Here is an 11,864-nt window from a genome sequence, read left to right on the forward strand (position 1 = left end):
ATGCATATGTGCTCTCAATAAATGGGACAGACACATCAGAAGATGTCCCCCATCATTAAACACTACCCAAAATAAGCCCTGCAACAGGAATGCCTCTTAGTATTTAAAGAGATGGACCCCCCCCACAACCTTTCCATAAAAACAGGTTTTAAAATGCAAGGTAAAAAAAGATATCGGAGTGTCTCTAACGAATACTAAAGATGCACCGACAAAAGTAAAAAATCTATCACCAGCAGGTTATTTCAAGTGGCCTCTAAACACCAGTGCTGTGATCAAGCAGCGTTAGTATTCAGCTTATGTGGAAGGGGTGCCGGTGTGGTCTGAAAATAGGTGTGAGCACGGAGGAAGTTCACTTTCCCATGTGAAACCACAAGTGCTCTCCAATTCCTGGGAGTGTGCAAATAACTTTTGTCTTTTCCCAGGCAAATTGATTAAAACCACCTGCTGTGGGTTCGCAAAGTCAGGATGCTAAATAAAGAAGAAAAAAAAACACCAAAACCACCAAAGCCCAACTCTGATCAAACTGGTTGCAAGCACACACGGATGCACACAAACAAACATTCACCCCTACTGGGGGAAAGCATCATAGCAAAGTGGACTTGCCGTTTTATTCTGATCCTTATGGCAGTGCATGATATCCTAGTATATGCTTCAACCCTACATACCATATGGTTTCCTTGTCCCACCTAAAAGGTTTCCAAAAAAAGTCAAAGTAAGTAACATCCATACTGTCAGCTTCAGAGATAGCCATCTATCTTCTTGGCCTTTTTCTGGTTGTCCAAGATAGTACTTGGCCTCCTTCCTTGATAACACAAAACTGCAGCATTAACAAAATGAGAGTAATGTGCATAGGAGTGCCATTAAATGCTCCACACATTCATGCCATTCGTATCCAGAGCCTGGAAGGTCTACAGAGTGGTGGTTATGTTTCATTTGCATGTGGCTCTTTGCAGTTGCAGGATCAAAAATGTACTCGAGGCCGATGTAAAGAAAATGTGGAATGTGGAATATGGGCCAGGCTGGTAACTTGCTGGATTCATCTTGGGCAGAAGCAAAGGGAGCTTCTGTCTGTAAGGCATAGGCCACCCCAAGAGGTACTTGTCCTTGCTGCCAGCCTATTGCCCTCCATTGTAGGCATAGTCAGCCTTATTATGCATCACCAGCTTGTTGTCCACAAAGTAGAAGCTGTCTGATCTAGTTTCATATGGATGTTCCACCATCTGGTGAACTGCAGGAAAGGAAAAAAAAAAAAAAAAAAAGGCAAGACTCCACATTAGAAAGCCAATAAATGTTTAACCCAGGCAAATCTTAAATGTACAAGAATTATGAAACAAAAGCACCCACTGAGGTCCTCTGGCAGTTGTGGGAATTCGTATATGTGTTCGCAGGTGTTGCGGCTGTTGGGGATGCAGAATCCAAAGTCAAAATCAAAACTTTTAAGCAGTCGGTCCCTAAAGTAATGGCGCTCAATCATCCGGAAGTTATTAACAGGTCGGTCTCCAACTGTAAACTCCACTCTGAGAAAGAATACACATGAGCAGTCATTACCAGGGGGTACACAGGTACTCGGCATTCGGAAGGCGGCACATTGTGTTCATGCAAATTCTGCTTAATGAAATACATCCATTATATGAACTTTGCACACTGTTAACACTCAGCTGCATTTGTCACTTAAACCAAAAGATACACCACCTTTAATACCAATATTAAACTGGTTTGTCAAAGGAAAAACTGAAGACATGGCAATTTAACAAAAGGTTCTTTTAGTTGGTGGCGATTTTACAAATAAAAGCAACACTCAGTACGTTTACAGTACATGTGCTTTAATAACCCAGTCATTTGCAGAAACCTGGTTTCTAAAATGCCATGTAAACACTTATCCCAGTTAGAGAAACTAAATTAACAGATGTCAAGTATCCATGAGTGACCTGGTTATTGGAGTATCAGCAATTTAAGAATACAGAAAGATTACTTCACGACTAAACGTCGGACAATCCGTAGAGAACTATAATGCTTACGTGGCTCCAACAGTTCGCAGCCGAAGAAAAGCTGGAGTGAACTGATAGCGGACAAACCTCCCAGCACTGGAATCAAGATCACCATTCTCCTCATCCTCCTCTTCATCAGGATCTAGAAATAGGAAAAGGACAGGATGAGCTGCACACACACTCCCATTTGTTAGGCTACAACTATTTTATTTCTGTGGAGAGTCCACTGGGGTCAAGAGAAGGAGGCAGCAGGGTGAACACAAATGCAGGTCCTCTTACCCGAGCATGGTGGTTTGGCAATCTCAAACAGAACAGTGCCCGTTTCCAAGTCCCGTATCTTGAACCTTGTGAAGTCTATGTTATACACATTGTCTTCTGGTTTACACAAGTAATCTGCAAGTGAAGCAACACAGCACGTTTTCAGTAAACTACCAGTGTTTAGTAGTCTGTCAGTGATGGGTCCCTAGCAAAGAACCTAAATCAAGAAACCGTAAAGAAAATAAAAAGTCTTTTTTGCAGCCATCAAGGATTTATTTTTTATTTATTTTTTTTTTTTATAAGTATCAGCAAGGGTTCTTTCAGCAATGGAAATAAACCTTCACGCTCACTTTGCAGACAATGCAAAAATAAAGTCTGATCGCACATGTCTGACCCAGAATACAAGTAACTGCTGTTGTTCCTCCTCCCTCAAGCATTTTCTTTTTTTGTGTGTATGTGGGACACAAAAGTAGTCGAGATTTTCTGATTTAGGGTTGTACTGTTGCTGTTTGAAGGTATACAGGTAAAAAAGTGTTGATGTCCTCTTCAATCTCAACCTTTTTACTGTACATAGGAATTATTTTCCATCCTTCTCCATCACCACAGCAACTTTTCAAAACAACAGACGAGGCACAACATAAACCGACATTAAGAAATCTACCCCTCAAGCTAACCTTACTTCATTTGTAAAATGCTGGTCAGAATTTTGTTAATAGGAAAAAAAAATTGTACTTCACAGAGGACCTAAACAGCAATATAAAAAAAACCTTAAAAACTATACAACTTACGCAGAATCTATCAAAGATGCTTTATTTCACCTTATCATTAAAAATATATATTATTAATATCCACTTCTATTGCCAATATTGTGCTAGCTATCCACAGAGGTAGTTTCAAAAAGAAAGCGTACTTCAGTCTGGAAACGTTTGTTTGTTGACGGATCTAAATTTATATAATAATAGAAGGTAATCCAAATACTCAGATAGCTAAGACATTCAAAATGCATTCATCTACTTCATCATGTACCAACAAAAGTAAAAAAAAAAAAAACAACCACCACAAAAATGTTCCCAGCCTTGGGGGGAAAAAAAGAGGCAACACGACACACCGATTTCCTGTGCTGCAACACCAAAAATGGACACCTGTTATATGTGACGCTGGCGACATGGAGAAGAAGAATTAAAATAGATACTGAATCAATATACACAACTAGTCTTATGTATTTAAATTCTAACAAAAACAACCCTCTAATGCAATGGTCACATGATCAATACAAAAGAAAGAATAACCTGATCTACTAATTGCTGCATATCTGCAGAGTTAAACATCAACAGCCAATTCGGTCACAGATGAATAGAAGAAAAAGAAACATTTTAAAACTAAATCTGCAGAAAATAAAATGAAGTTACAGGGATGAGACTATTCTTCTAAACTTATTTGGATATCTGTACACTGCACATACAAAAGTTAATCCAATTTGCAAAACATGAACCCACCTTTATATACTGTATAAAAAACAGGCTAACAAAGGCCAAGATCAGTGCTTTGCTGGGCCGGCCAACCCAGTTACCCCAGGTTATTTTATGGATGTTTTACCAACCAAACTAGTGTGCAGTCCATCACAATAAAGTATTATTATGCATCTCTGTGCTTTTAAAAGGAGTAAAGAAAATGTTTAGAGATGGGTTACAAAGGCACACATTAATGTGGTTCAAAGTTTCAACTCTGAACTTACTTTATTGGATTAAGAAACACTGCAAGGGTATAAGTAATGAATTGTGGACCAGAAGGTCATTTTTATTCCATGGTTGCAGACTTTCTACAACTCCTTGGAGCTGGCACTACTGTAGTACCAAAAATTCATTCCACAGGCACACTCCACTCCCAATAAAGAAATCCTGTAAAGTACAGCCTAGTGACTAAAAACTTGTGAAAGGATCACAAAGTCACCCCTAGGACAGTGTCAGCTGCTGCAAATCCATATCCAATGGCAGCGTTACTCATTAGCTCAACTCATTCTAGCATTAAGCAGGTTAGGGGATAGAGAAAAAATTGTTATAGCTTTACCAAAAAAAATGATAATTGCCTGTAAGACCTTTTTAGTACACTGCCATTGATTTTGGTTTACACACTTCTCAAGAGAGTGCCACCAAATTATTTAAACTGCTCTTCATTGCTTTTCATCCAGGTAGATGCTTCACATTTGTGGTGTTTGAAGTGGCTTCAGTCTGTCCCAGGTAAAATTCTTTGAATTTTGAATGTAAATAATAATAATGACATCATTTTGAGGGCACAGTGAGATGCAATCTTCTGTAAAAGAAGCAATTAAAAAAAGCACCTTCACAGACACTAAATGTTCTCCTAAACATACCACAAAAGAATTATGAAATAAAACAAACGCTCTTATAATGCACCTTGTTGTACAATATGATGGCATCTACCCCTCTGTGAGGGTGAGGGCTTTGAAAAACTGCAAAGAAACAAATGTTACGACTCCAGAAAAAGGTGGGATTTATGGGACAAAGCGCAGACAGCCTTCCTAAGTCCTCAGAAAAACATTTCAAAAACTAACCCACTAATTTCTACGTTAGTTATAGCTCTAAACTTAATTACAATAGAGCTTCTCAGTAATAAGAAATAAATCCTGCGGCACAACAGTAAATTAAAAAATACAGTTAAATGCAAACTGAATGACACATTCATAAAACCCCTAACCAATCCACTTCCAATTTTAAGAGAAACCTGATATTTTAAAGATCTGGGCCGGCTCTTACCACCTTCACTGGCACCAATACCATTTAATGCCAGGGCTCTGTTACACAAAGGTTGAGAACCCCCGTGCCTGAAAAGTACAATCCAAATATGGGAACTAACTAAAGGCTTGGGGCGGCCTGCAGCTTCAGCCGACATTAAAAATGGACAGGGGCCTTTATTTACACGCGACAAACTAAGCCGGTCACATCCGTGTCACCGGTCCCCTGTCCCTAAGGCCTCGTGACGTCCCTCATCCCTCGTGCTTACCGCGAGTGACGGTCCGGAGAGCCAGCACCTCCTCGGGTGTGATGTCTCGATCCAGCGCCCTTAGCTCATCTTCCGTTACCACACGTCGGTCGCCTCCGTCGTTCGTCGGATTCCGCTTCGATTTGAGCCGCTTGAGAACACCCCCTCCCGCCTTGCGCTCTCGAGTGGGCCCGGCGTCGGTTCGGCTTGCCGCCTCGGTGTCGTGGCTCGGCTCGGCTCGCGGGTCAGGGTTGCTCATCATCGCGCTAGCTCCGCGAGCTCTTGCAAGATGGCCTCTCGTCTCTATTAGGAGGAGGGAGGGCGGGGCTTCATCATCTCCGGCGTCTAATTGGTGGGAAACAAGCCGCCGTTACCATGGCAACTCTAACACTGTTCCTCGGCTGTTTATAGACCGTGAGGAGGCGGGAGTGATCGCATGAAGCTGACAGATATATGGAGATCCGAACAAGCCAAAACCTTTATAAAGCAGTGTTCTGATGTCTCACTACGCCCTCCTGTCGATGAAGAAGACTTACGTCCATATTAATGGGAGATTAATATGAGAGCAATGTAACACAGAATGTGGACAGGCACTCCTGTCAGGTATGGAGGTGATCTATGACGTAGATTAGCACATTTGGTCAACTGCAAATCATCTCCGAAAACGAGGCCAAGAATCAGATGTACCCCCACAACACAAAAAAGAAACCAACTACAGTAACTGATCTGGATGAATGACGCAGATCGCACCTCTATCACTGACATCAGGTTTAACGACGAAACAGTAGCGAGTTAGTTTACCAACAATGACGTGATTTACTTTGCTGAGACTGGATCGGAGAAAGCAGGCAGCAGTAAACTATTAGTAGTACACTTCACCACCTAAACTATTAAACAGTAATCAAGGTTTCTGAAGAAAAAAAATCAAACCGTAGTCGGTGGATTATCACTAGCTTTACTTTACCATTTATACAGGAGGTGTCTAAAGAAAGCATTTTCTAAGAGCACAGACTGAAACATCCCAGCAACAAACCGTTCTGTCCTCTAGCCATGCAGCAGCCGATGCGATATCATCGACTTCACAGTGCTGCACTATAAAACCTGCGTATTTTTTTTTTTTATTTTGCCCTGAACTATTAAGGCTCTGACCTTGCATACAGTCATTCATTTCATCATACCGGTGTCTAAAGCTTCACTGTGGAAAGCAACTGCGCTGCTTACCCCCGTTTGCACTTCTTACAGCTCAGTTATTTATCACTTCCGTTTGTTGCAAGTGGTACCAAATAGACCATGTCTTTCAATGCCTGATATTTACATTTTGTGTTTGAACTGTTATCCTTTCATTAATGTTTATTTAATAATGTGTGTACTGTATTGTCAACATAGCTTTCAGGTTTCTGTGCTAGCAGGTCTAGTTACAAGTACACTTAACTGTAGCACAAGGCTTAGTAGCAACCATAAGAGTGACCTACAGACTAAGCTTGGAAGTGAAAGGGTCCCAGCAGGTCATGGAATCCCAAAAATAAATACATTTTAATGAGGGTAACCAAAAAGAACCCACTTTACTACTCTGCAGGCAGCATGGCATAGCAAGTTAACGATTGTGGGTTTAAATCCCTCTACTGACAGTGTGACCATGAGCAAGTCACTTGACGTCTATTTCAATTTTAAAAAGTAAAAAAAAAATTAACTAAAAATTGTATCTCAACAGTAAGTCACCATGGATAAAGGCACTGAGTAAATGTACTGTTCTCGTCTACATACTTTATAATAATAAAACGTGTGTGTGTGTGTGTGTGTGTGTTCAGTCCCTCTGAGCAATCCGATTGGTCAGTTTCATTTTGGCTGCTCAGCCAAAAGTGACTGAGATAGGAAGAGAAGTTGACGCACGTAAGGATGAGGAAGAAAGCTGTGGGTTGCCATCAAATGCAGGCTTCTAAGTGAACACGATCAAGAGAGGATACATCAGACGAGACGGGTGGAGACATGTAAGGGTATTGAAGAAAAGGCAAGAGCCATTAAATAGTTTTAAAATTATTCTATTACGAGTCAAAAGACAGGTACTATAGCTAATATAATGCATAGAAGTGTCCTAAGCAGTCTCAGATTAAATGAGGTAATCGCAAAACAGATTTTAAGATAGAATTCTTAATACACATTAGATTACAGTGAAGTAAGGAAAATAAGATAAGCACATATTATATTGTAAGATGTATAAAAGAACCAGAACTTACAGGTAGAAGTCAACCATCCATTTTCAAAACATAGCTACCAAGAGTAGAGTCACAGGGAAGTTGGAGCAACCTCTGGACAATGCACCAGCCCAGCGCACAAACACTAATATATATATATAAATGGGGCTAATTTAATATTGCCAATCCATCCAACCTGCATGTGTTTGGACTGTATGAGGAAATCCTTGGAGGCATAGGGAGAACATACAAACTCCACATAGGAGGCCCCATGACTTGAGCCCTGGTCTTATTGTTGCCATGCATTAGCACAACCACTGTGACAGGTTGAATGTAAACCTGATATTCTGAAATCCACCAGATTCCAGTCAGGGTCACTAGGTCCTCAAGCCTATTCTAGAATCACTGGTCAATGCCTCATGTAGGATAAGAACAACAATTTTTCCTTGTGACTTTAAATGCGTCAAATGGTGTAAATTCATTTAAAAACAAACTCACTCTGTCCCAGAGCCTAGAGTTAACACGGTTAAAGCAAGAAATAAAAATGGATGGCAAGCCATTTCAATACAGGGCATGTTTGGACTCTGTTAAGTCAGAAGATCGGCTAGTCTGGGTTCCAAGTGTTCATAGAAAAATGAACATAGGGACTTCCACCTTAGTCGTGTCACTGCCCAATTTTGCCTAAACAGGACTACAAGTCTCTGGAATGAGGTATAAGGTCTTCTGAATAGAAGTTCTTCCCATTATAGAGACTATATGAACAGTTGACATGGAGTAGAGTCACTAGTACTGGACATTTGTGGCTGTTTCAGTCCACAGCAGCAGCCAAAATAAAAGGGTTACTACTTAGAGGCCCAGAAGGGATTAGGGAAATTTAAGACTCAACTTCGATGTTGTTTTGGAGGGATTATAGGTGGCTAGGACTGGCGAGGTTTGTTGGGATGTTAAGTCATGCTTTTGAAACAGAAACGTTGACAGCTAAAACACACACAAACTGCCGAAGCCATTTGTTAACCCAGTAACACTAACAAACTAAATACACCATCTCTCTTTTGTCAGATGTTCATTTCTTTATTCAGTTGATGTCTGAAAAGGACATCTCATTTTGCATTTAAGGCATAAATCACATTCTAAGGAGTTTTAAATTGTTTAATTATTCTCCTTTTTGAAAAAGTTATATTATTTCTACTGCTCTTGGTCCCTTTATTGCATCCCAACTGCAAGAAAGCACAAGCTGCAAACAGACCGAAAGTTGTGAGAGCTGCCAGTTCAGTGTTCCACCTCTATAGACATACAACATGGTCTTATAAAGGGTTTGGAAGCAAGGAAAGACATGTAGCTACAAAACTTTATAAAGTCAAAACAGACTTTGCCATTCCCCCTAACGTGCATATGACACCATTTAACCTTTAATACATTTGTACTTTGAGATCAGCACACCCAATACAGGCTGGAGTATATTTTGGAAGTTAAATCAAAGAGGAGAAACCAGGCCAAGATCTCAGCAACTCAGAATGCTTTCTTTACTTTGTTAACTTAGACTTCCTTTAAAAAGGGTATGAGAAACAGTAAATGGTAATCTTCAGGCAGAATTGTGTTATCTGATTTTGCCAAGATGTGGAATTGTTCTTTGTATTTCCCATTGGGCATAAAAGCTGTAGCCAGTCCAGCTACGGAGTATTAAAATATGTGGCTCAACAGCTGGCGTCATTCAGGAAACTCTATGCTTAACAAGTTACACGATTGGATAAAACCAGTCTGTACCTCATAAAACAGCTATTTCATTTAACATTTTAAAACAATTAAACCAGTCTCACCAGTTTCTGCAGTGCAGGTCAGCATTCTGTTGTGAGGTGTACTCCATGGACAGGTGACTTGGGCCCCTCAAAACACCCCTTATGCTGCAAGGTGTGTTTTATCCACCAGTGCAAGTCAAAACTGACAGTGAACAAAAAAAGGGGGCTAGTATCCACCTTAATAAAACAACAATGTATCTTTCTGGTTACTAGAGTTCTGATGTAAAATTAAAAAAAAAAGTGGATAGACCATGTTGAAATGTCAGAAAATAAATAGAAATGCCAAGTAACAGTCTAAATATGAAGGCTGGTCTACCTAAAGGATAAAGCACATATAAAAACATGGGGTCTATATTATTTAGATTTCAAACTGTCTTAGACATGTAGCACAGCTAGTTGTAAGGATAAACTGCTATTAAAACAGGCATTTTAATTACTGTAATTTAATTACTGAGGTCCAGTGCAATCAGCCCTTTCTATGACAGAATGAAAGGCAATTCTACACATCAAACAGGTAAGATGGCAGACACACACTCAGTGAGGTCAATAACCACACATCAAAAAACAGAGATTAGACAAAATAGCACATTTATTTTAAAGAAAGGACCATCACTCATTCAAATTGCTTTGGATGTCAAAATAAAAACAAAATAAAAAAAAAAAAGAAAGAAAAAACCCAAAAACATTTAAGAGGCTTTCTTAAAAGGTCATCTTGGCCAAAGATACAGAGAGTGCCCCACCTCCTCCGCAGAAACACTGTCCCCATTCATATCAAACAAAAAGATATGCAAACACCCTTCTGTCACTTATACTGTCCGTGTGGCATTACCATGCTGCACAGGGTACCCAAAAGTCACGGGCAGAATGAGAAGAGGATTCTGTCACTCGGTGCTTTGATTCCACTGAAATTTCCCTGGAGAGTGTCCCCCTTGCTCACTCGATCATAAAGACATAGACAATTTACCCATTTTGTGATCTGACAATTAAGGAAGTGTCTCTAATGAAGTTGATAAAATAACATGCCACAGTTCATTGAAAATGTACTTACAAAGATTAAAAAAAAAAAAAAAAGATTTTCAGCCTCTCTATGAAAACAGTCTAAAATAACTAAGCAGTGCAAACGGAAAACCCCCAATCATATTTAACAAGTCTCAAAACCCATAAATATAAACATAAGATTTCAATTTCACCGTCCAAAAAGAGGATCCAGAGGTAAAGCCGTCTTGTGATGCAATTTGTACACAGCAGGAAGGATTTTTTTGTGGTTAAAGTAACAGAATAAGAAAGAAATACACTAGGCTTATTAAGACAGTAGATAAGGTAACTTTCATATATGGTGCATTACAAATTGTTGGCGCAGATAAGGAACTGACCAAAAATTGCAGGGCAGGAGGCTAAATTGGTGGGAATGCTTTGGATTTGGTAATATTGCCACTCTTATTCTTTCCCATTTTATATACACCAGCATGTTTAACAATGAAGCAAAAAAAAAAAAACACACACACACACTTATCCCATAACCCAAACACTTGTTCAGCTCTGTCCAGCAGGCTCTATATATTGTTCTTCTTTCCAATAGTGGAAGGCTCTGGGTAGGAGTCATTACTTGGATAACTGGAGCATTTCAGGGAACAACAAAAAAAATACTTCATATTCCAGTAATTCAGTACCACAGTAACTATTCAGCAATACACAACCCTAGAACTGTTGAGCATTCTGCATTGGCCTAGAAAGCAGCACATAATATTTACCATGCAGTACTCCTCCCGAGCCTGGGCTGACTTGTCTAACTTTCCAATAGCACAGTTCTCAGAATATTTTATGTTGTCTATTACAGGCAGTGCAGCCCAGTTGCGGAGTAGTTATCTACAAAGATGCCGGGTCAATGTGCGCTATTCTTCAATCTGTGACCTTAAGCAAGCTGTTTACTTATAATATAGAAACAACTAAGCAATTGTTCTATATGCTTACAATCTGCGAGTCAATTTGGATCAAATCATCAATAAAATAAAAACTAAAAGCACCTGGAGTGTCTAATGGTCCAAACCACAACCCTGTCTAGATGGAATGTACCAGTTAGAAGCCAATGCCATCTAGTACCTTTCATCACGTAAGTGTTGTTAATAGCAAGCCTATTACAGGAGCTTGAAAAATTAACACTGCAAGGCATTGGGGAGTAACTGATGTTGGCTTTCACAGAGGCCTTCATTGAATGTGTAGGTGTCTCTCACTGTATGAATCATTCTATCTCGTCAATTACACTTTGGTTCAGTCTAGCATTGACACATCACCTCTGGCAGGACATCTCAAAAAAGAAAAAAAGAAAAAAAAACAACCACACTGGCGAGTACAGATTAACACAACCCTGATGAAAGCTAGAAATGACAGCAGTGTATTTTATGGTGATATGCATTGTGCTAGGCACCAAATAAAATAAGAGTGCATTATTAATGCACCACAAGCACTAACAATGATCCATAGTTTTGGGATAGAATATCTAAAGCTCTAAAGCTCAGAGGTCCCTTGGTGCCCCCTGCTGCCAGCTTTGAGATTTGCACCTAGCCTATTTACTGATACTACATTTGCCAAGATGGGAAACCGTATCCTCCTCCTTCCACAATAACTGAAAA

General features: G+C 39.8%; 1 protein-coding gene across 1 annotated transcript; it reads right to left on the reverse strand.

Annotated features, from left to right (window-relative positions):
- Window positions 1-476: 476 nt before the first annotated feature.
- Window positions 477-5,562, reverse strand: unc119.1 (unc-119 homolog 1). The gene is made up of 5 exons (XM_039771697.1): window positions 5,268-5,562; window positions 2,268-2,381; window positions 2,019-2,130; window positions 1,345-1,517; window positions 477-1,228 (listed from the first exon to the last, which is right to left on the reverse strand). Exons 1-5 carry the CDS (start codon window positions 5,506-5,508, stop codon window positions 1,116-1,118), a joined length of 753 nt encoding a protein of 250 aa, XP_039627631.1. The 5' UTR covers window positions 5,509-5,562; the 3' UTR covers window positions 477-1,115.
- Between the last annotated feature and the right edge of the window lie 6,302 nt (window positions 5,563-11,864).

This window comes from Polypterus senegalus, chromosome 12 (assembly GCF_016835505.1).
Source record: "Polypterus senegalus isolate Bchr_013 chromosome 12, ASM1683550v1, whole genome shotgun sequence".
NCBI classification, from domain to species: domain Eukaryota; kingdom Metazoa; phylum Chordata; class Cladistia; order Polypteriformes; family Polypteridae; genus Polypterus; species Polypterus senegalus.